Raw genomic sequence first — 25,816 nt, forward strand, 5'->3', positions numbered from 1 at the left:
TGCTATGCTACTGCTTCAACATGTTATCGTTGATTACCAAATAAACTTTGTCATATTGTGTGTGTGTGTGTGTGTGTGTGTGTGTGTGTGTGTGTGTGTGTGTGTGTTATTGACACACACTCAATATCATTGTTTTTGTTTATCTCGTTGTCATGAGCCCCACAGTAAAGTTGAGCCACCATAAGAGCTAAACAGAGGTCATCTTCTACCAGGGAGAATTTCCCTCCCATGTTACTAAAATACATACAACACAGACATAGTAGTGAGTGTGTGTGTGTGTGTGTGTGTGTGTGTGTGTTTGATGTGGTAATGTGAATTTGAAGTTAGATCTGTGTTAATACCTCACATGCTGACTTTGAAGGCTGTTTGACTCTTCCATTTGTACTTGGAAGTCGGATTTTCCGAGGTCAAAGTCGAAAACATGCCCCCTGACCTCGGATTTCCGAGCTCGGAACCGGCAGTACGCCGAGCTAATGATCCAACATAGCTGTTCCGTGCATCAACAGTAATGAAAGCTGTAGTAACGTACAGTTATTAGCACTTCTGTCTTATTTGTGTCTCACTAAATCAGTCGTACACACAGTCCTGTTCAACTTCTATTTCTAATTCTATTTCTATTTCTATCTGTGGACATGTTGTTACATTGGTTGTACGCAAAAAAACAGCGTAATGCATTGTTATCAACCGCCATTTACGAAGAAATGTTGATTAAATGCATCTGACACTTTGAAATAACAGGTGTATCAGTGTGTAGCAAGAGTCGCACATCATCAGTGTAACAGCAGCATCGTCAGTCCTGTATTGATTAAAATAAAAGCACATCTGTTCCGATAGAGAAGCGTGACGAGGCGACAGAATAAAGCGTTTGAAACACATTCTGTGTAGACAGGGTGTTGCTTCGAACTGGAATCTGGCTCTCGTCATAGGGCCCTATCTTGCACCCAGCGCAATTGACTTTGTACACCGACTAATGTATCATTCCTATTTTGCACCCGACGCACAGCAGGCTTTACCCTCCACAGACTCAAGTCGGTAAATTAGGGAATGAAATTGCGCACCCGGGGGCGGTTCAGTAAAAAGAGGAGGCGTATTCTGGCGCAAATGTTCCCCAGTGCTATTTTTCAGTTTCAGAAAACAATTCCACCACAGACCAGGAAAAACCTAGTCTAAAGTCAGATGCTATTTTAAGGGCGCAGGCTTGGCCCTAACGTAGAGTATGCACCCCGTGCATACACTTTGTTTCTCTCCTCTCACGGACCCAGCAGTTCCCATTTTTGCAAACCATATTTAAATACAAGGAAAAATATGACCTTGTTTTACACAACATTTCCATGAATCATGGTTGTGTTGATGACATAAATGAGGAAATATTAGAGGACTTAAGGAGATCCGATGTTGCTGATGCCACTTAACCCAAATATGCCCCAGAAGCAGCACGGGAGAGGAGAGACAGAAGAGCTGCATCGTCTATAGTGAGGTAATCCCGGTCTAATGTTAGACTACATTGCAAAAATATCACCATGCATTCATAACCTCGTGATTCAGTGAGAGGGAGCCCAAAACATCGGAAAGTACGTTTTTGTGACATTTCTTTATTTACATTTTGTCAAAAAGAAAAATCAATAGCAAAGGTACTACTACTGGGATGTTGACATGAACGCTATTTATAAATCATAGACTGGTGAATAAGGTAACTCTAATGTCTATTCTCTCTCCTTCACCTCCCCTCCCTTTTTCTTCAGCAGATCACAATATCTCCAGTTCATCTATGTTTAAACTTGTCGAGCAGGTGAGATTTTAAAATCAGGTTTAATTGCACGCTGCACATTACTACCCTTCTCACCTTGCATTCTTCTGTCATACACCTGTCATCCACACACACATGCATGTATAAGCATTTTTGGATAACCCCCACTCACTCACACTCACACACACACACACACACACACACATACACATACACATACACATACACATACATACACACACACACACACACACACACACACACACACACACGCTCGTGTCACAAACATACGCTGTCTGACAGGTGACGTTTTAATCAGGTTTGGTTTGTATGGAGAGTGTGTTGTTATCGAGCTACCAGTCAGGCTCTCCCACTACACCCACCCACACACACCACAACCACTTCTCCCGTCAGACTAACACAGGATCAAACAGCTACTATAAGTCAGATATAGGAAGAAAGCAGGAAATCCTGTGTGTTTTTTTTGTAGTTGTATATGCGGGTGTAGGTCAATATCAGGATCTCTAAAAAACTGGCACAAGTTTCAAAACAGTAGCAGAAAAAAACAAGTATACCGCTGGCTAGAAACATTTACATCCATTCCTTTATTGGAAAATTACATAATCTCCCAACAAAAGCTGTATTAAGTCTCTCAGTAAGGGAGGGGATGGCTGTCAATCATAAATACATCTCACATAACAACAGAGTCACACTCCTGCTGTGTAGCTAGCTATTCAGAACATCCTCATTAACTCCCACTCGCATACTATTTTACCCCTCCCCCCTCTTTTGCCTGTAATCTGTTCAATACCACCTGTGTGTGTGATGGTGTACAATTTAGAGATGGTCCGATACCATTTTTTGCATCCCGATACCAATTCTGATACCTGAACTTGTGTATCAGCCGATACAGAGTACCGATCCGATACCAGTGTGTCATATATTTTATTATGTTTTAACAACTGTATACTACTATCCCTGTATGGATGTGATATGATTTCTATCTTTGTTGTCGGTCTGGCTCAGATTAAACTCTTTGTGAAATATGAACAAACACAAACAATTAATGCCACAGAACTCTCTTTTATTATGCAGTTTGACAGTCAGTTATAACTGAAAAAGAACATAAATAAACTACTTTAACGTAGATTTTCTTTAGGGCTTTATTACGTGGTATCGGATCAGTGCATAAACTCCAGTACTTCCCGATACCGATACCAGTGTTTTAGGCAGTATCGGAGGTGATACCGATACTGGTATCGGTATCGGAACATCTCTAGTACAATTGCAGCAAAGTACTGGCAAATTAGTGTTTAGAGATCGACAGAGAGAAAAAGAGAAGAGAGTGAAAGAAAGTAAAAAAAAACAAGTTAGTTTATAATTAGAATATGACAGATACATTCAAATGATAAAAGAAATTTTGCATATTTAAAGCAGATGAACATTGAGATATATACAGAGAAATAAGGCAAATTATATAAAGCATCTTGAGATGGCAGATAAATAAAGGCAAAGAAACAGAAAAAGAGAGATAGAAAGACAGACAAAAAGCACAAAAAGAAAGAAACAACGAAAAAAGAGCAGGAGAGAATCCACTGCTGTCAGTCCATGCTGGCCTCTCACACATCACTATGTCGTGCATCATTATCTGACTGAACTTTGACCTCCTAACCTACGCTTGGCCCCAAGGCTCCAGAGCACAACTGTGTGCAGTACGTGTTTATTTGTGTGTGTTTGCGTGTGTTTTTGGCTCAATGTATGTGGGCAGTGTATGTGAGGGATAATCAGCTTACATTAGAGCAGATAGTGGATTGGCTCACCAGTCTACCATACACATAACAACATACGGACAACCTGAAACCCAGCTAGCCATATGAGCATGCCGGCTGTGCCCTGCACATACAACACACACACACACACACACACACACACACACACACAAAGTAAGCAAAATATCCACTATGAACCAATCAATATTGAATGTTCAAGCCTGGCTTTGACATTTCTGTGTTGTTGCACTTGCTTGATGTTTGGCTGCGTTAGCAAAGTTGTCGACTCGCTAGTTTCTTATCATAAGTAATGTATTCATAACAAATGCACATGTGCAGCTGTCCATAATTACGACAGCGGTGTAGAAGTAAATCGCACTCTGAAACTGTCGTAGCGCCAAATCGCAAAGAAATCCTATTTTTATCCTAAATATAAGCAATGTTTTCAATTCTCTGCTAAAATGAGGAGGATGTTTGTTAAACTTTGTGTTCACAAACACACTATTTCCTCCCATATTAAGTCAGACCCTGCTTACTACAGTGTGCATGAGTTTGTTGTTGAGCAAAACAATTCCAGTAAACAAACCTAATAAATTCAAATTCAAAACAGTCTTGTTTCACAGAAATCGAATTAAATCACTTGGGATTTAATCAGTAAAAGTTTCCTCAAAAAAACTCAATTTGGTAGACGTTTTACCGAGCCTCATACAGTATATCTATTTTCCCTTTTCTAGGTAATGTATGGGATGATGGAGGCGTTGAAGATGACAGTGGCATGTATAATTATACAGCAGGGTCTGTGTCAGAGATTCACATACACACACCAGCTAGTGGGATACATGTCTGATTTGTCTGAGTGTGTGTTTGTGTGTTTTTGTGTTAACAGCGTGACTCACAGGATAATTGCCCACATGAAGCCTGGCATTAGAGATCATTTCACACCAGGGACGGGAAGCACAGACAAACACATACAAACCTCACCTCTCTTCCAGCTGTTGGACGTATTTTCTTAGCTTGCCTAAATCTTTATTGGCCTTTTGAAGTACGTCACTCAGAACTTTCTCTCCCTCCTCGGTCATCCTGTGCAGCTCCTCTCGCTGCTTCCTCAGTGTCTCCGCCTCCAAGTCTCCCAGCTCTCTTCTGAGTTGTCTCTCTTTTTCTTCACTGATTTTCTGATATCCCTCTTTCATCTCTCGCCTCTGCTTCTCATGCTTTTGTTCAAACTCCTCTCTCAGAGCTCTCACTGTGTCTTTGTTCCTCTCTTCTAGCTCTTCTCTTACGCGTTTCTCTTCCTCCTCTGTCTGTCTCTGCACCTCCAGGTGAAATGCCCTCTCCCACTCCAGCCTGCCCAGCTCCAGTGCCTCTCGCTGGGCCTTCTCTCTCTGGGAGGTCTCTCTCAGTTCCTGGAGCTCTTCCTCCAGCTGAGCCAGTCGAGTGTGGAGCTGATGGAACTCGTGGAAAATGAGGTAGCTTACACCGCAGTAGCGACACGTTGTCTCACTGCGCTCCATCTGAGAGGAAAATAAACACAATTTGTTGGAAATGATAATAATAATATTGAAGTAACCACAGAAATACAACTATTTACAAAACGCCTGAAATTTAAAGCCCCTGAAAACTTGGCTTCAAACCACATACTTTGATATTATTTATTAAGAGTTCAACACTCAAAAACTGTGACTGTGTGGGTGTGGTTTGATCAAATTTGATTAAGCATAAGCAAACAACCTCATCAGATTCTGATGCAAATGTTGCTAAATTTTGATTTTTTTTTCCCACCTTTTTTCAATTGATCGCTGCCCACTTTACTCTTCATTTCTCATAGTTGATTGAGAAAATAGGTTTTCTGAACCTTTAAAACAAATGGCTGGCCAAAATAAGAAAGAACACAACTCATTTTTAAAACGGCGAAGCCTATCACTGGTGCTATTTTCTTTAATACTATGAGAATAATCAAGTTGGTACAGTTGGCTAGCTGATTAATCAAAATGGATATGAGACTGACAAGGTTTTCTTTGTTTAAGTTTGAGGCAAGTTTATTGTAAGTGTATTGCACTTTATTTTTATACGGTTTTGTGGGGGGGAAAAAAATTCCCAGCCCTTGTCACATGACCAATTCATGTTTCCATGATGACAAATGATTGCCTTAAGAGCCAATATAAATTGTGTATTGTATTTGGATAAACAATTTGTTGAAAACGAAAACAAGTGAAATTAATAATGAATATATATCTTGGAGGAGGATGAGCGTAGAAATAGCATTCACTTTTGAATGGTATGGGGCCTTTAATAATGAAGTATCAGAGCTGTCTATGAAAACATTTAGGTCTGAAAACTACCGGCCTCATTATCCATCACAATCATGCGCTGGTGTCAAAAACATCTTTTTATCCGTCAGCAGTTCAAAGCAGAGGATCACAGATACTCTAATACCTCCTTCAGATATTGTTTTTACTGCTGTCTGCTGGAAAAAAACATCTCCCAAAATGATCTTTCTTTCTCTGTGCGTGTCAGTGTGTTCTCTCCAAGTTGTTGTCACTTCTTTCAGGCTTATGAAGGATAAGATCACATCCCTGAGCTTTCATCTTTATGATGATATGTGGCAGAGAGGCAGCTGATATTTGGATGACATGCTGACAGCTCCCATGTTAGAAAGCTTACATGATGACTGCGACATAATGTAAACAAGGTAAAAGACACGTGCAACCAAAGCTGACATTCTCGGGAAGACAACGGGAAACAGAACAGATCATTTAATTACTGCTGTTAAGGCACAGAAATGCCATGTCCATTTGCCATCCACTTGTTTTGAGTATGACCAAAATATCTCAAAAACTCATGACAGGGTGGCATGTCATTTGGTGTGCAAGGATAAGAAACCTATTGGTTTTGATTCTGCTATGACCTTCTCTCCAGTGTCACATTCAGACCAGACATTCATGCTTCAAAAATGAACTAATTTGTTTTGTTGACCCCATGACCTTTCCCCTTTGCCCCCAGGCCCACAGCACCATAAGACTGATGGTAGTGATGGTTTTTGTTGAGTGTTTGATAGCACTTTTCCTCATGTCATCCTTTTAAGAGGATAAGAGAGGAAAGCAGAAAGAATGAGAAACAGCTCAAATTCAAAGGTTCAAGACAGGGTCAAACCTAGGGTGTTTACAGTTTCATGATAATTCAAATAGTGTCAGATACTGCAAATTGCATTAGCTTTCTATTCAAATGTTAAAATACTAATGCAATGAAATGCAAATTAGTTTGACTTCCATCAACAGGGTGAAAGAGAACCCTTTATGTAGCAAATGCAAATAGACTATTTTGTGATGATACATTAATACAATAACAGCTGAAGACATCTATACTTAGATGACTTTCAAATAGTGTTAAGAAGTTCCATTGTCTTGTCCATAGATATAAATACGTCGATACCGCCTACGGCTTGTGAGATGCGTCTGTGCATGCCGACCATAAAGACTCAGAAAAAGAAAGACTTTTGTGCGACTTTTGGGATGTTCATGCAAAATAAATGCAAAACTAAGTAACAAGGTGTTTTACAATACTTTATTGTTATGAACGTGTTGAATTTAATATCACAAGAGGTAATGTTAATCCTCCTTCTAAACTAACAAAGATAAGTTACTGTCCTCATACTTAATTAAGCTAATGCTAGCTTGTGCCAGGTGATGCATTTTTTATTAATAAGTAATTAGTAATATCACAGTAAGATGCTAAAAATGATGTTTGTCATGTGTGTGTTATTGAAGCGGCAGCTCCGTGGCTGAACTACAGTTCCTCGAGTGGCCACTTGAGTCGAGTCAATCTCCATAGACCCCCATGGTAAAAACTTCACAGCAGAAATAAACATGCCTGGTACAAAAACGTTTTTTTTTTTATAACTCACCTTTATAACTCAACTAATTATATTAAGGCTTAAAGCTACATACTGTTAGTATCTACACAAGATGAGGCATTTTGGTATGAAAACCCACATTTTTAATTTAACCAAGTATCCTGTATCACAAATACATGTCTGGCATTTGTAGCGAAACAAAACGCTTGAAAATCTGTTATAACTTCAGATAGAGAAATTATGATTTTAATTGTGGATATACCTCCTGCCTAGATAGACATACATGCATTAGGAGGCTTGACATATCGTCCCAAAATTGCGGCCGCGATGACGTATCGCTCCAATTAACCAGACTGATCTCAGTAAGTGGCGTATGTATGACACGCCAATTTGTATGCAATTTTGGCGTGTTATCAAGACGCATAATTGCTTTTTAGCGTGTTTATCAACGCGTGTTTATCAATCCTCCATTGACTTACATTACTGTCGCGCTAGGGTAGAGTCCAGAAGACCACCAGCAGGAGCAGCAATTCAACAGCTCATCGATATAAGGTGCTTCAGCAATCTGAGAAGGCTGGTCGGGACCGTGGCGTGGATCTGGAGAACAGCTAAAAAGTTCCTGAGTGCCAAGATCAGGGACCAAGAAAAGTGGGAGGCAGTACCATCCTCAGGTGTCCTTACAGTCAGCGAAAGATGAGACGTGTTCCAGGACCTTTGTCTAGCAGCACAGGAGGGCGTCGACTTCCCAAGTGCCACAATAGACAGACTAGTCGTCTACAGGGACCAGATAAGTGGACTTCTAGTTTGTGGTGGCAGAATCCAGACCTTCGGAAAAGACCGCAGAGCTGTTCCTCTTCTACCATTCCAAAGTTGGTTATCCACCCTGCTAGCCAGAGAAGCACATAGCGAGGGACATGACGGAGTGGCGGGAACTCTACTACGGATGAGAAAGAAGGCGTGGGTCATAAGAGGAAGAATTATTGCCCGAAAAGTCGTTGACAAGTGTATCGTCTGCAGGAAAGCAAAAGCAAGAACCTGCAAGCAGATAATGGGAAGCTTACCTGAAGAAAGGTCAAGTCCTGCTGCACCATTCGAGTTCACGTCCGTTGACCTGTTTGGACCTTACCATGTCAAGGACGATGTCAAGAAGAGAGTAACTATGAAAGTATGGGGCGTTGTATTTTGCTGTATGTCCAGCCGAGCCATCCATGTCGAGCTAGCAAATACATTGTCAACAGAGAGCTTTCTGCTTACCTACCAGAGGTTCACCGCTGTCCGAGGCCATCCCCGGAAAATCTGGTCTGATCCTGGTACAAACTTTGTCGGAGCAAAACCTGTCCTAGAAGAGATGTACACTTACCTGAATCAACAGAACAAAGAGTCAATTGAAGAGTATGCTGCCAGAAATGAGACCACCTGTACGTGGAAAATCCTCCCGGCCGATTCACCTCACCGGAACGGGGCCGCCGAAGCTGCCGTCAGAGTCACTAAGAGAGCTCTCCAAAGTCTCGGAAATGTAGAAGGCCTTACCTTCAGTGAGTTCCTGACTGTGCTCCAGCTAGCCAGACTCAAAGAAGTACAAACTATAGTCAACAACTTCTGGAGATCCTGGAGCCAACTCGCTGGTCCGAACCTGTTCATTCGCAGTAAGTGGCATACTGCTGAAAGGAATGTTGCTGTTGGAGATATAGTTTGGCTCTGCGACAAAACGCACTGAGAGGGCAGTTCAGACTTGCAAGAGTCATCGGTGTGAATCCAGAAGTGTTGTTCGAGATGTTTATGTGGCTGGTGGTCTCTGTAAGCTCCAGCATTTCGGTGAGAAATCCGAAACCGGGTGCCAGAGATCCCGAATCGAGTACCATTTTGCATCGGGACGTCCGGCGCCTTGTGGTCCTCATACCGGTGGAAGATCAGGTCGGAGACCAGCCCACTTGAGAGTGCGATCTTTCCGGGCATCGCCACGTAAAGATCGAGTGGGAGGTGTCGCGCTAACTCGGTGGAGGTGTGGCTGTCTTCTTCTGTGTATCTGTCATTTTCTTTTTCTTCCTGCGTGCCGCCTCCCCTGCGCGCGCTCTGCATGCCAGCCCGCACGTGACTGTGTGCGCGCTCTGGTGCCGGCTCAACCAGGTGAATTGAATTGGGGTGATTAGTAGCTCGCGCGCAGTTAAAATAGTGTTTCAAATACGCACATCATTCATTTGACTGGAGTGCGACGGACAAAGAGGTCAGCAGAGGCACAAACGCATTCACTGTGAGGAATTGGGACTTTCTGATTATGACAGGCTATCGGTAAGCTCATGTGGACTCTTATTTCATATAGATTGTCGTTTGGATCCTTTGTCTGTTTTGTATTTAATGTGGTAAATGTGTTAAATGTTAGAGGTAAAGTTTGAAAGAAATTATTACTGCATGGTTTAAAGAGGTGTTAAACTGATAAGATCAAATGTTTAGATTGGTATAGTTTATATGGAAAATCTAGTAAAATGCAGGGTAAAAAACCAAGCTGTTGCCTGTAGGGAAAAAATGCATTTGACCTTTCCTGTGTTGGGAATATACCTGTTTATTTAAAATGCTTTTTGTGATTTCTTTTGTTTGTTTTCTTTCTCTTTAAAGGTTTTTCACCTGTTACTTCGAATCCTGATCCTATTCCATTGCTACTTCAACTGATCAAAATAAATATTCTTCTGAGTGAAATCCCAAGTCTGGTCCTTTTCAAGTGTGGCCACCTCACAGTTAAAATACACTTGACAATTACCTTGCAATTGCGTGTCAATTTACGGCAAGTTCTCCTTAGAAAAGAACTTCTGTTCGGTTTTTTTCCAGCGAAATTTCGCACGTTTTTAAAACTAATGTATTTCAATGGGAAGCACGTTTCGTGATCACAGCACGATTCTCAATAAGAAGATGACGTAGCATTAAGAGCGACTACAGTAGCGAGTAGTATGAAAGCCGGAAAATCTGCATAGGGAGGTTGGTTGGGGTGGAGGATGGGTCAAACAACACAGGACTTTCACCCAGGAGACCGGGGATCGTGTCCCGCGTGTCACGTTTCCTAAACCCAACCATCGCTTTCTTCTTTTCCTAAACCCAACCGTCCCGTTTGTTCTTTTACTAAACCCAACCGTGCTGTTGTTGTCCCGTGTCCCGTTATTGTTTTCCTAAACCCAACCCGTCCGCTGTATACGGCATAGACATACACACAGATAGCTCAAAATGCGTACAAGTGGCGTGTATGTTTACGCAAAGTCATGATGTCACGTTGAATTAACAGCAGCGGCTAATGCGGTATCTAGGTCTTGACTGTCTTGAATGTCTTTTCTCTTTCTCCCTCTGCCTCTCGTTTCCTTCATCTTTATGGTAAGAGAGAAGTCAAAAAGAATGACAGGGTGGTAGATGAGACAGGCAGACAAAACATGCAGCAACACTTGAAAGTGCTTTTGATGTGACACATGATTGATAAGTGACGCATTTAAGAAGATAGAGCTTCTCTCTCAGATTCTCCATTGGCCACATCTAACTTTCTCTCTCTCTGTTCCCATCACAGGGCCTTCTTGTCTATCCATATCAGGTGAAGGTGCAGATTATGTCTGCCTCATGTCTTCAGGACAGCGGGCATCTCTCTTCTAGTTGTCATGACAGACAGAAAGACAGCCAGAGTAACACTTTAGAGCAATTCACACAGTAAAAGCTGAGGTACAAGAGGAGAAGGCTGCACACTTAGATCTGATGCAAGCAAACAATAACAAGACTAAGGGTCTACAGCATTGTTAGAAGTAATGTTTCTTCTTCGTCTTGGAACCATGGGTGTCTGTACAAAATGTAATGGCATACATCTAATTGTTGAGATATTCCAGTCTGGACCAAAGTGGCGGGCCGACCGTCAGACTGACCAACATTGCCACCCCTAAAAATTACAAGCATACCTACGTCTATAGATGTTAATAAAGATTGATGTTTGATACAAGGATCCAACATCTTATAAAAGGTCCAAATAGAGCACATCTGTCACGCATGTAGACATGGTAAATGCACTCCAAAATATTTGTTCCCAAAAAGTACTGTAAATGAGAAACCCAGAAACTGTACATTAGCAACAACAACATATCACAAGTCCAGAAACTCAATGACAATCACCAGGGAAGTAATGGACAAGAAAATAAATTAAAAAAGATACTAAGTGTGTGAGTGGGGTTGAATGTTATCCAAAAATGCTTATGCATGTACATTTGTGTGTGATGTAGTCATGAAGACAGACAAGGGGGGCAATACAAAATGTTAAAGTGACCTGAGGGCTGAATCGTGCCTTAGCTATGGCTTGACACACAGGGGCAGATGAAAGGCACAGACAGAAATACACACCCAAATACGCACAGACTGACAAACAGATATACACATTAGAACCCACATTGATACAAGCACAAACATGTACGCAGGTACAAATAAAGGCACAGGCATAGACAGACGCATACAAAGGCAAATTTACTCATTTAAGCATCTTGAGACAGACAGGAAACTCACCCTCTCAACACACAATGGCACACACACACACACACACACACACACACACATACACACACCCTGAGGGCAGAATGGCTGTGGCACCAGCAGGCTGTGTGCTCCCGTGACTGAGTTTGGCCCCTCAGGGAGACCCCTTGCCCTGGGCACTGACACGTTCACTTAGCACTCAAACCACAAAACTAACCCCTCCACAAGCTCTCTCACAAACACACACGCACAGACAACTATTACCTAAGAGGAGGAGGAGAGAGACAAGGGTGGTTTGAATGAAACAAGGAAGTGATAGAAAAAGAGTGAAAGAATGAAGGAGGAGGAGGAAAAATGTTGCGTTGTCTTTTAAGTGTTTCATGCCAGCAGCCAATAGATGCTTCTCGTCTACACACAAAACATCTTTGTCCTCTAGTGCATACATCACTTCTATGGCTCCTCTTGTGTCTCTCTTACAGTATCTCTCTTTCATTCTGTTTCATGATTGACTCCATTAGCATGCTAGACTGTTGCTGAAAGTGGTTTAAAACGTTAAATTTCAAGACACATACTTACATCCGGTTCAATTCATCTGGTTATGATTATTCTAATATATAGAGAGTTAATAAATATCTATGACAAGAGTTTATTAAAAAGTCAACATGCTATTTGTAACTGGGCAAAACATGCATAATGCCTCAGGGTACATCAATGATGTAGTAGTCAAAATCTTATTAACCAGAGTGCCAACACTGAATCATCCACCTCTTACTGTAACGGAGGGTCCTATTTTAACGATCTAAGCGCACGGCGTGAAGCGCCTGGCGCAGGTGCGTTTAGGGTGTGTACAAATTCACTTTTGCTAGTTTAACGGTGGAAGAAAGGGTCCGTGTGCCAGGCGCATGGTTCGAAAGGGTTGAACTTAGTATCTTAATTAACTATAGGTGTGTGCTGGGCGTAACATGCAATAAACCAATCAGAGGGTCATCTCCCATTCCCTTTAAAAGCCAGGCGTGTTTGTACCTTGGCGCATTGCTATTATGATGGCGGATATGTTAAGCAGGAAGGAGAGATTTTCAGGAGAAGAAACTGATCATATATCTCGAGCAGATCATATATGGCACGAGGTGAAGCAGGCGTTAAAATAACAAGGAAATGCTGCGTTATTGACTTTAGACCAGGTTTTTGGCGCGATCACTTTCCGCTGCCTCAAGATAGCAATCCGCCAAGAATGCACCTGAACACACCTCCCTGTAAGACCACCATGCCCATTGGTGCACAGATGGGCGCAGGTGCATTTGTCTTAAACTACGTAGCAAAGACACTTGCATCTGGTTTTGCGCTGCGCCGGGTGCAAGATAGGGCCCTGAACCTCCAGCATGTGTCTACACCTAGCAGGTACCAAGACTGCTCTGTGTGTGTGTGTGTGTGTGTGTGTGTGTGTGTGTGTGTGTGTGTGTGTGTGTGTGTGTGTGTGTGTGTGTGTGTGTGTGTGTGTGTGTTATGTGACTTGGACCCCCTCAACAATCCATGTTATCACCACAATGCCTCAATGCTCCATCAATTAAACATGGAGCTATTACCTCTCGCCTGATGTGAAACATTTAGGAAGGGTGGAGTGGTGCGGAGGGTGCAGGTGGGGCGACAGGGTGGGGGCATGCTGTGGGTGGCTGGTGTCTTGCCAGGATGAGAAACATAATTAATTTACGTGATGCCTTTTTAGCTCCCTGACTGTCTGTGTGTGTGTCTGTGTGCAAATGTCTGCGCTCATTGTCTCATGTGCTGAGGGTTGAGATGGGCCACTATGCAGACAACACACATAAAAAGATTTTTCCCCAATTTCTCTGCTGCTACTTTCACGCCACCTCTCCAGTCCTCCTTCATCTTTTAGTAATCTTCCATCTCCTCTTAGCATCCTTTTTTCTCCACTTTGTCCTTTTCTCCTTCCTTCTCCTCTTCCTAAACAACCTTTTCCTCCCTGTCCTCCTTATCTCCCTGCTCCTCCCCCTCATCCACCTCCGCCTCCTCAGCTACAGCTGCCCTGACCCATCTGGCCCATCAAAACACCAGAGGTGGGTCTCTGTCACGAACACAGACCTTTTTCATGTTACACACACATACACGCAGGCACCAGACACACCCACATATATGTTTATACACACACCTAAACATGCATTCATTGACCAAAAACTGATGCAGCCACGTACACACACGAGCATGCACTGTGCACACACACACACCGAAAACACGCAGTTTCCACATCAAAAATTAATTAAAAATGAACCCAATGGGAAACATAACATGTTTGTATTGTGTTTAGAGAAGCTAGAAGACCTATTATGAGCATCGTACTTTGTAACAACAAAAGCAGGTACTTAAAGGTACAAAAAAGGATTGAGTTTTGTTCTTTTACCAGATGAAATGTTCAGCATCAAGCAGCTCCTCTACCTTTTTTCCTTTGTGTTACTACTGACCCGTTTCCAAAGCCTACTTTTCCAGTGTTTCTTTGTGTATTTCTAAATGCCATTAAACATATCTCTGGCTTCTGCAGTGCAATTGCTTGGTACTTTACAACCAACAGATCAGTCAATATATCAGCCTAGCCAAAACCTGACAACAACAAAAATATTTGTCTCTGAGTTGCATTTATAAGGTAAGTAGGAGGTCAAGGCTTTTGATGAAGGAGAGACATCATGCAGGCTATACAACGCAGGCAGAAACATGTAGTGTGTTGAGTGTTATAGACAGCAGGCCCCAACAGATCTTCACAATCAGACAGACTAAACAATTTGTTTTCTAATCCTCAGTATTTGAAAAACCTAAATACCTTTGTGTGATTTTGGAAAGCAGAGAGGCAAGAAAAACTACAACCCACGCTCAAAAACACAGTCACCGAAATACTATTTTGCGGCACAATTCAGCGTCCAGTGAATTCTGTTGAAAGATGCTGTAATGTATGGAAGGGTACAAGACACTTAGGTGTTTTGGGGTGCCTGGAGGATTAGACACATTAGGATTAGGTTAAATCAAGTGATGTGATCATGGGTGGCGGATAGCGGGAAAAAAACAAAGGCAGGAGTACTTGCCTCATATCATACCTGGATTAGAGGATGGATACCCGAACCGAGCCTGTCGGGACCCGACGGGCCGGGCCGGGTTCGGACAGAGATTTAGAAATGATGTTCGGGTTCGGGTCGGGCTCGGTCACATCAGCGCGATAAGGCATTGAACATTTTAAATTTAGAACAGCTTATTATGAGGGTGCACGTACATAATAATAATTATGTAACGTGTGCTTGTTGCCCCGTGTGCCCATTTCCATCTGCTTAGCTGGCACTTCATCCCGCTTCTCTCTCTCTGTCTGTCTGTCTATCTATCTGTCTATTTTCTGTCTATTGTGTCTGTGAAATCACAGACACGATAGATCACGCAAGCATTTAAGAAGGGATTAAGCAGTTGAGGGACCTATCCTTGTTTTTTTCCCCCTAATTTTTCTAAACTATTTTCTTTTTTGGACTGTGACAGTGCGTGACAGTGCGTGACAGTGCGTGACAGTGCGTGAGAGCTTGTGGAGTGTGTGTGTCCCACCGAAAACATTGTCCAGCTGTGCGTGTCAAAACGAGAATGTTTTTGTGAGCTTTTGTCAGTTTGTGTGCGCGTGTGAGCACTTTTGTTTTTTGCTTTCTTGTGTGTTGATGGTGTGTGCATTAAAATGCCTTGTGTGTGTGCTCGTGTTTGTGATCGAGACTGCGCTTCGTGACTGTGGCTTTGTTGATTTTTGCGACGATAAAGACCCCCTGTGGTGCTCAGTGTAGCGAGAGCCAACACTGAGATTCCACTCATCTGGACCCCTTGGTGCACCACACATCACATGACAATTGTGTGTTTATGAGCGAGTGCATGAGTGTAGATGTGTGTGTGAATATTTTGAGTACGTTTAAGTTCCTTGACCACGGCTGTCCTCCCGTCTTCCCGTCCTGTTATATTATCCTCTCTTTTCTTGCCTTCCCTTCCCTGTCTGCCTGGCCGCCTAACTCGCTTGCTCCTTTGCGTGGAAGCATGGAAAGGGCAGTGGCAGGGAAAGAATCACCTATGGCTGCCTCGGCCGGCACTTGGCCACGCATCAAATCACATCCAAACACAGGGCGAGGCACAGCACAGCACGGCACAGCCTACACAACAACAAACAACTAGCCTAGAGGAGCAGCAGGCAGAAGACTGGCTGTGTCCATTTAGTTCTGTGTGTGTTAGGGGGTTTGGTCATGTGGGAGTCAACCAATCAGCCTACTTGTCTTAATTTATTTTCTTAAAGTTAGCTATGCTTGTCTCCAGAACTGCAGACTGCAGCCAGGAAACTTTTTACAGTCAATATCAGGGGCACTGAAAAGTGAGGCCTAATTTACCACCAAGAGAAACACAAAAAATACAGCAGTATTAGTTATATGCGCATATACCTACATTTACAAAGAAATTTCAGTTGGGTTTAACTGACCCTTTAAACTGTTAATTTTTGGGCTGTATGTTAATAGCTTCTGATGCTACAATAACTTACTGTTTACATTGTTCAATATTTTTAATTCAACGGCGCAATCGATGCTTTCTGGCAATCAATTTACACATTACTAAAGTCTTAAGCTACAAGCTAAGGCATTACTTATCATTCCAATATGCATCTTGCACAGTACTTCGCACTATTACTTTTTGCACTAGACATCCCACTCCATGTGTACTTGTCTTGATATTATGTCTTATTTGTATATTTGTATATCATGTTGATATGTGCCTATATGTATATTGTTGTCTCTATTGTACAGTATGTGTCTATATTACTAGTTGTCTATGTCTATTTTCTGAATGTATAGAGAGGTTGCACCTACCGAAGTCAAATTCCTTGTGTATGTAAGTATATCTGGCCAATAAATCTGATTCTTATTCTGATTATGTTTTAATGGTGCAACCCGATTTGTTAAATCACTAGTTTAAAACTAGCAAGAGGTTACTCCTGCTGCACTATATGCTCCCCAACTGGGTATATTATACAGTAGCTCTTCAACACCTGAATAACAATATAGAAGCTAGTTTTGTACCATTTTAACCCACATTGTTTACTTTATAGACACCAATGCACTATATGCTATACAAAACAAGAGAAGCACCGTATTATAATTTGATGACTCTCTCACTTTCTCAATGCCCAGGTTTTAAACACAGACTGAGTGCAGACATGTACATGTAAGAGGTGAAGCCAGGACAGCAGGGCAGCCAGTGAAAAAAAATAAGCCAGAGAGAGAAGGGGGTGTATAGTCTGTTACATTAATCAGAGTTAGCAGACAACACATGTGCTTCTGTTAGCTCCACTAGACCACGCATCACAACACACGGCTAGGCACGACATGGCACGGCACACTAAGCCAGGAGAGGCCAGAGGAGGTAACACTGGCTGAAATGTGTGTGCGTGTCTGCCTGCCTGTCTATCTGAGTGTGTTCTATTTTTTGCTGCTGTCCAGTCTGTCAATGAACCCGTACCTTCTTAACATTTATCCTTTTTTGTTCTTAATTTGCAGCTTAAACCAGGTGCAACGACATTCTGTCTGACTAGATGACAGTAGAGCGAAGCAAAATGCGACCTCATTTAACCCTCTTAAGCAAGAGAAAACAAGTGCCGTTGCCTGCAGTGTTACACTCTGTGCTGGAGTGCATTATGCAAAGAAGCTTCAGACACTTATGAATGAGTAAAACAGAGAAGATCTAATTCAGTTTGATTGTACAAATAACTCAAGCTTTACGTCACATAAGGCCACCTTTTGAGCAAGGCAAAATATTAACATTAATGTAATGTTCACAAGAAAATAATGTCCTCTTGCACGGTTAGGTATGATCAGTCTGGAAGTGATGTCTTTTATCTTTCTGTTGTACCCACTTTCCCTCAAATTCTACCTCAGTTATTGAGGTTTCCTTGAATGACTTCTAACAGCACCCACAAAACATGCAGAGACTAGCCGTATTCAGTTTTGAATATAAGGTGTGAAAGCTGTAACCATGATAGTAAGAAATGATAGTAGTAAATGAAATGATAGTAAGAGTGGTACTGTAACAGATTCTCCAGTCTTCAAAAGTGATATTTGCTGAAAACACAAAACATCTTTGTGAATATCATGGATAATGGTCCATTGAGGCAAGTACCAATGAGAAAATTCTTCCTCTTTTCATGGGGAATTTCTGTCTGTATGACTATTCAGAATCAGTGCAAAATATTGAGTCAATAAAAAACACTTCCCCTTATCATTTAATGCTGTAGATACTTTTTTCTGCTATCACCCTCAGTTGTAACCTGAGATATCTTCATAGAACATGACAGTCACATGATGAGGGCAGTTGCACCACACAACAATTATGCAACAAACATCGACAATAACTGGGATTTTTGTGTTAGATTGGGATTGACTTTCTGAACACTTGATTAATGTGTATCTTAAAAAATAACTGCCACATTCGCTGGCATATGGCAATTACTTCATAAAAGCAACGGTGAGCTTGTAATGACCCTTGGATTATCATGCAATATTGTCACTTTGTATTTCCAGGCTCCAGACAAGACCTGTGACAATATTGCACAATAATCCCCCCGCTGTCTCTCAGTCATTACTGCAGATCAGCATTCACCTGATGAAACCTCCCCCCTCTCGCTCTTAATCTCTCTCTCTCTTCCCCCAGATTTAAGAAAACAGACTGAAAAAGGGCAGGAAAGGTGGGGAAGACAAAGAAGAGAGAGGAGGAGGAAGGGAGCTAGTCGGAGATACACTGATTAAACAAGACAAAACAGACAACACATGTGCTTCCATTATCCGTCTAAGGATCAAGACGAAAAAGGGAGGAGTGTGTCTGGTTTGAAAGCATCCATTATTCAAGGAAAGGAGAACTGAGGGAACGAGAGAGAAAGACAGGGAGACAGACAGAGAAAGAAAAGGAGAGATGTGTAGCCCGATGTAGCTCACTGGGACGTGTGGCTTGTCTCTACTGTCCTCTTTTTCTCTTAAAGACTTGCAATGCAATGCTCGCATTAAAAATGAATGAATGGAGGAAGGGAGAAGGAGAGCAAGAGCAGTTGAGAGCCCTCGGTTGGACAGTCAACAGTCAGAGGCACGGAAAGACACAACAGAGGCTAGCCAGGACTTTGATTTCCACCTTTACATTAAAAAGGATAATCCGAGAGAGAAGTTGAAAATGTTTTAAGAATCAGAAGAAGCAGTCATCATCAAAGTGTCAGGTTTTTGTAAGAAGAAAAAGAAAGAGCTCTTCAGCGAACAAGTCAGGCTTGTCTGGTGCTGAGAATGTTTCAGTGTTGTATCTTCAACACTTCTTCTTCTATCTTCACTTACACAGCTGTCTGTATACAAAGACAGCAAGAACTAGCGTTTCACTTGCACGTAACCACGACCAAAAGCTGTTTACAAGTCTATTTTCTGCTGCATTAGGGACTTTTTTATTATGTTTTTTATTAAAAGGGATACCGGAGGAGTTGTGGGATCTTCAGTTGAAATTGACCTGACCCTCCCTTCACCAGCAATACATTTTTCTATGACCCTCCCCAACAATTTATTGATGCCTTCTGTACTGGCTTGCACTTGGCAAAGACGTACAAATAACCATTGTTTTTTTACAACATTACCATGGATGACTTAACCTCTGCTTTCTCATCTTATACATCACACTCCTCTGTTATGGTGTGGTGGCCATTTCAGTAGATTTATTCAATAACATTGTTGTGGAAACACAATAAGCATGGAAACTAAATGCACACTTACTGCATTACTGCATTACTTCAAATACTACGTTACTCATCTAGTAAACTAGTATTCACATGAAATAAAACAATAAAACATTGAGACCATTCAACATAGCACACTGGGTAATAACCCATATTGACAGTTGGCCCGCCCAATCAGAAATCCAAAGTTAAAGCAACACTAGAGAACTTTTCCCGCTTCGGTCCCCCTACAGGTTGTCTCATTGGAACTACAACTGGAAACTTTATACATTGTTCGTCTGCTATTTCATTACTAAATTCACTTCTGAGACTTTTTTATGCGAGAAATCAACTATTCAGAGCCCCAAAATGGGCCGTTTTTACGAAAATTGATAAAAAATTGAAATACTTATTTTCGTAACAAACAAGTATCAAAAACTGAGGAGGACACGCTGTTGGATGCTGTCCTCCTTTCCTACTCTTTCTTCAATGCCTAACATATCTATCTCTTTCTCTCCCAGTGACCCTGTCTTTCTGCTTGAGCAGCACTGGTTGAAGCCTGAAAATATTGTAAGCAAATTAATAACGTAACTAATTACACTGGTCGGACTGTTCAGCTCTGTTTCAGACAGATACCTCCGGTTCAGGCTGGTCCTCATCCTCAACACGTGCCTTTTTCAGTCGCGGAAAATACTGTTCAATACTCATTTGGATTGAAGCAGCAAACATTCAGTGTAAGAGTAAAAAAATTACATAACATTATTTATAATAAGTTTATTTGATTCACAGCTGCTACATATAGTGTTTCGACCTTGACAACCCAACTGCATTTTAATGCAAACTTGCGTCTAGTTAACTTTCTAAAGCAGGCGCGATGGCTTGCTAATAGAGAAGACACACCAGCCCGATAACCGGGCGTCGGGCCGTCTGGCGAGGTCCGTGACTCGAGTCTGTTCCGTGTGTCCCGTGCCGTCGTCCGTCCGAGGAGCCGTCGGCATTCATTTTGGCCGACCCAACATGTTCAGTCGGAGACAGGGCAGTCGGGACTCACCCGGAAATGGGGAGCGGATCAGCCGCTCAAAATCTGACGAAAATCTTTTAAACTGACCTTTGTCAATCTGAAATGAAGACAGATTCAGCAACTGCATGGCCTATTTCTCGCTTAAAATGTTTTCAGAAACACGTTTCGGTGAACTATTTTAGTACAATATGAGATCGTATTCTGAACAAGCCGCCATGACAGTCTGGCTGTGAATTTCCGGAGAAAAAAGAACCACGTGACGCGTTCGTCCAATCAGCTGCCGGTTCTCATTTTCTGGGAAATAATCAGACTGTTAATGGAAACAATACAGAGCAGCGCCGCCTGATGGTATGGAGACGTATTACGTTTCGCGCACGCGCAGAGCATACGCTCAAGTCAGCGTCGTCTCAGTGTGTTCTGAGGCATTTTTTGGACCTCGGGACCCGACTGATCAGTCCAACTGGCTTTTCTGCCGACGGTCGGCCCGTCTGGTTGGTGTGTCAGGGCCTTAAGAGTTGGGTCAGGACTCCAACATTAACACACTGACAACGCTGTATTCAGAATATAAAATATTTTTTATAGGACTTTTTAACATGTGATTGTGTAAAGGTGTTCATGAGATACCAACCTTTCGTGATCTTGTGAATTTCGCCAGCCGTCTTTCTTTTGTTTTGATGGGAGACAGACGCTGTGTGCACGGAGGGGAGGGGATGTGTGTGTATCTATGTGTGTGTGTGAGAGACGCATGAGCGACAGAGAGAACGAGGAGAGCAGGGAAAGGAAATGCAGCTGAACGAATACGCTGCGTGTTTTAAATAGCCGGTGTTGATTGTATGGCGCACTGCCACATATTAGTCTATGTGTGGGAAACACTGGGTTGCATTCTCAACAAAAGCAACTCCAAACTCATGTTGCTGTCATGTTGCGATTTATGTTGGGTCAGACCCATCTGCTAGCGATGGGGGGCCGAGACTAAGATCTACATGGAAAAGTATGCACCAAACAAGCCACTTTGAAATGTTGCTGTTTTCATGAATACAAAAGTTGGGTGACCCTCCCCCCCAGACTAAAAAACGTTGGGTGACCCTCCCCTCAACAAAGAATAAAAAGACATAACCCTTCCCTATTTTCCTCCGGTGGTCCATTCCATAAATACCGAACGGTCCCTTAGTGTTCAACTACAGTGATTGAGTGTCAGGCTATGAGGGCTGCCAAAATGTATGCAACTTGCACTAAATACCGTGCCTGAACCATAGGGTCTGAACACATCCTGTGTAGACACAGATGAAGGGCTGAAGGTGCTGCTGCTCTGCTAACATGTTGCTCTCCCTACACAGACTATATGGACATTGACATTAACCTAAACTCTAAGACCAGCTAGTAAGTGTTCTCCCATTACAAAAATGTCCTCACTCTCAAGGTCTAAAACTCACAAGAGAAACACACACACACACACACACACACTTTTTCAGACAGCAGTCAGCCATATACTCTACTAATACTGTCAGTAATACAGGTCCTATGGTGACACATCCAGTGTCTCTGCTCTGTCAGCTGTCCATGTAGAGCTACATATACAGTACTGTACCACATACAGAAAGACAAAGAGAGAGAGTGAGACACTGTAGTGGGGATGGCAGCCTCAGACTGAAACTCCCTAGAACGTGAATGCACTTGCTAACAAAACTCTGCAACTCCTCAATTATTAAAGGTGCGCTATACAGTTTTGGCCATTTCTTCGCTTTTTGCCCGCAGGTTTCTGTATAGCGCTCCCCCTACAGCTTTGGAATAGATATTTGGCAGCTCCTATGTTTACTTGTGTCTGACTCCTCGCTCGGTCAGTCTGCCGTTTCCTCTTTCTCTGTTCCTCCGACAGTGCTTTCCTAGCTTTCTGCTTCTTTTTTGCCAGCTCAGCTATGACGACAGTGTGAAAAACTCCATCACTACCTTGTTAGTCGGTTCCTGAATGGGCGTATGTGTGCAGTGCTGTGAAGCAATTTCTTACATCGCGAGACTTGATATCACGTGATACTTCCTGACGCAAAGTTGCAAGGGTGGTTTTTCCGCTCACAGGCACTAGGGGGAAGCGAGACGACCACCATTCAACTCGAAAAAAGTCATATCACCATTCAACTCGAAAAAAGTCATATAACCATTCCAATGACTCCGAAGCTGTTCAGTTAAGATAAATTAAGCTAAAAAAAACCCTGCATAGTTCCCCTTTAATGAAACTAGACTCAGACGGGTAGCGAATGCATGCCATGACGTGCAGTGTGTGTATGTGTGTGTGCGTGTTTGTGTGAGAGAAAGTGTCTTTATTTTTGGTCTCTCTGGTCTTATTCTCCTCATTATTGATTCTCTCTCTGACGAAAACAAAACAAAATATCACTTATCTCTCCTGCACACACACTGGGGAGCTCTCGGTGTTCTCTCTGCCTCCCTTGCTCTCCACTCGCTCTCTAACTATCTCTGGAGTGAACGTCTTGTCCTGTTACATTGTGTTTAGAAGCTTTCCACAGATCACAACATTTGAGAAGTTGACAGGGAGTATTGTCCCTCTTGTTTCTGTCTTACTCTGCTTGCTTTTCTTGCTTCTTCTCCCTGTCCCTTTCTCCCTGTACTTCCCTCTCTCTTGGAAGTGAACATCTTGTCCTGTTACACTGTGTGAGCTCCTCTCAGACTGTGACACTTGAGAAGTGAATAGGTAGTAGCGCCTTGTGGAGAACAAGAGGTGCTCAGCTGCTGTGTAAAAAGGCTGTGGTGTACTCTGCTCAGTGCTGCACTGAAAACAACTAATCCTTGAGCCCCGTTTGGTCTAGAACACTGCTCCGAAAGGTTGACGTGTCACTTTGACAACTTGGGGAAAAAATCCTGCCATGTAAGAAAGGGAAAAAGCATTGTTTTGAGTTTGCGTGGTGGCAATAGACAAGGCTTATAAGCATTCAGACCGAACACGGTTTGCGCTGCGCTTGTAGCTGGATTCAGCACACGTCTACAGCTCGACGCAGCGAAACGCCGTTGTGACCTGGCGCAAGCCATTGGAAACAATGGGTTTTAGAGCGCAGCAGTGCCGTTGCTACCATTAGTCTAAAAGGCCCTTTATGCTGCGTTCAGACCAACAATAGCACTGTGTCATTGCATTAGCGCAGCGGGGGTCCTGGCGCAGAGGGCGCCCACAAAAAAATGCAGGATTGTCCAGCAATGCAAAGTCATCCAGCAGCGCACTGTGTTGGCCAATCAAATAAGTGAAAGCAAGCCTGTGCAGTGCTGTTTTTAGTCTGACCACCTGCTTGAAGAAGCAGGTTTGAGTTGATTTTCAGTTCAAAGACCATTAATGAAAAGGGGGGAGAAACGCTCTCTGGCCCCTGAGTAATAAGTGCTAATGTGCCCTTGAGAAAGACAAAGAACGGGACTGAGGGGAAGTGTGACTGTATTCACATGACACAGGGTGAAATTGAAAAGCACCATGTATTCTCAGCATATTTACAAAAAATGTAATACTGCATAGAGAGAGTGGTCAGTTTAGCACCACAGAAATATGAAACAAAAAATTAAAACCATTTCCTACTCTCCCATGAACCTTACGTTACCAAAATAACTAAGTCAGTAGGTAGAAGACAGTGAAAATGGGCGCTCTTATAAGAGCAGCGCAGATTGTTGGTATAGAGACAGATTTTGTCCAAATTATTATTAAGTTAAGAGAAAATGCAGAACAATGGATGTCACTGATCAAACATATCTATGTGAAATAGAGTTACTAATCATCAGTACTATCTTAATGCTCTTTAGTAGTGTCCCCCATGCACTGGACAGAAGACAGGGATATGCCATGGACGGGCTGCCAGACCAGATGCTGCAAAACAGATTCATACCCAACAGAAAATTATGAGTTTTAAATCCACCCAACTTGCATGCTTTTTAAAAAGGACACGAAAAGGAAGCCCATGTTGGTAGTTGGTGGTGTCACACCCTGTCGTACATCATTTACTTTACTGTCTTGTAATGTATGAATAGGTGTTTTCATGTGTTTAACTGTAGCTGTATTTGAGCTGCATCCCCAAGTTTGTATATACACAATAAACACTATAAACATACTGTCGGCATGAAAGTTCAGCGCAAGTATGTGAGTTTCTGTGCCCGAGTGTGTGGGAGCCATGGTGTTTGTGTGTAACCGCAGCGCTCTCCTTCTCAGCAGCCCACCATTAAACCTTGGTGCCAGCCCTCTCCCAGCACACCAGGATTAACAGCACTTAAATGGGCCTGTTAGTACACCACCTCCTCTTTGCCTCCCACGCCGGCTAGTGCACATGGTGCTGCCCACAGCTTTGTGCTTGCAACGCACACTGCCTCTGTTGTTTTTTGTTCTCCACTCACCCCCAGCCACCTAAGCCTCCTCCAATAAATGGTTCTGAAGTGTACTCAGCGGGGGGCTAAGCCCAGAACATCCTCTATTTTATGGACCTATTGGAATCTAAGTGGATGACACAGGCAGAAAAAAAAGGAGGGGGAGGTAGATCCTGAGCCTGAACCAGATGGGCTATGATCAAAATGTCAGTCTCTCCCTTCCTCTCTCATTCTTTGTAATTGGCTCTCTTTCTCTCTTTCCTTTGCTTTGTGTCTGGTTATCACATGCCCCTTGTGACAAATCACAAACAGAAGCTCTGAAACGGATGCACACACACACACTGGGGAGAGATGGATGCCCACCACAGAAATCAATGAATAAAATAGATTCCCATTTGAGTCTGTTGGCCATGGTGCAGCAGGCAAAAAGATAGATGGACAAATGACTGGATGGGAGAATGGACTGTGTGTGTGTGTGTGTGTGTGTGTGTGTGTGTGTGTGTGTGTGTGTGTGTTTGTGCACTGTGCATGCATAGATGTGATCGTAGTAGACTTTCGGTGGAGGCTGGGGGAATTTTGTTTGTACATGGGCATGGAAAGGCCACCCTCACATAATACCAGGGGGTGTATTGTTCACAGCCATCTACTGACCTCAATGAGAAATTCCAGAAATTACTCGAGAGCAACAGACAGGGAAACCAAGAGAGACAGGAAGAGAGTGCAGAGCACAGAGAGATAGAGAGCAGCCTCATAGATCCATTCAGTAATCTTACCACTAGGCACTTATGCTATGTCCAATTGGTCCCAAATGACAAATGTAACTGATAATGTACAGTAGCTTAAACATAATAAA

General features: G+C 42.7%; 1 protein-coding gene across 2 annotated transcripts in view; it reads right to left on the reverse strand.

Annotated features, from left to right (window-relative positions):
• lekr1 (leucine, glutamate and lysine rich 1) overlaps positions 1-25,816 on the reverse strand; it is an 86,285-nt gene that overhangs the window by 52,018 nt on the left and 8,451 nt on the right. For both annotated transcript variants that reach the window (XM_031290883.1, XM_036004467.1), the window contains exon 3: positions 4,498-5,027. In XM_031290883.1, coding sequence (XP_031146743.1) covers positions 4,498-5,027 — 530 coding nt within the window. The remainder of the gene's footprint in view (positions 1-4,497; positions 5,028-25,816) is intronic.

Source organism: Sander lucioperca, chromosome 8 (genome assembly GCF_008315115.2).
Source record: "Sander lucioperca isolate FBNREF2018 chromosome 8, SLUC_FBN_1.2, whole genome shotgun sequence".
Classification (NCBI taxonomy): domain Eukaryota; kingdom Metazoa; phylum Chordata; class Actinopteri; order Perciformes; family Percidae; genus Sander; species Sander lucioperca.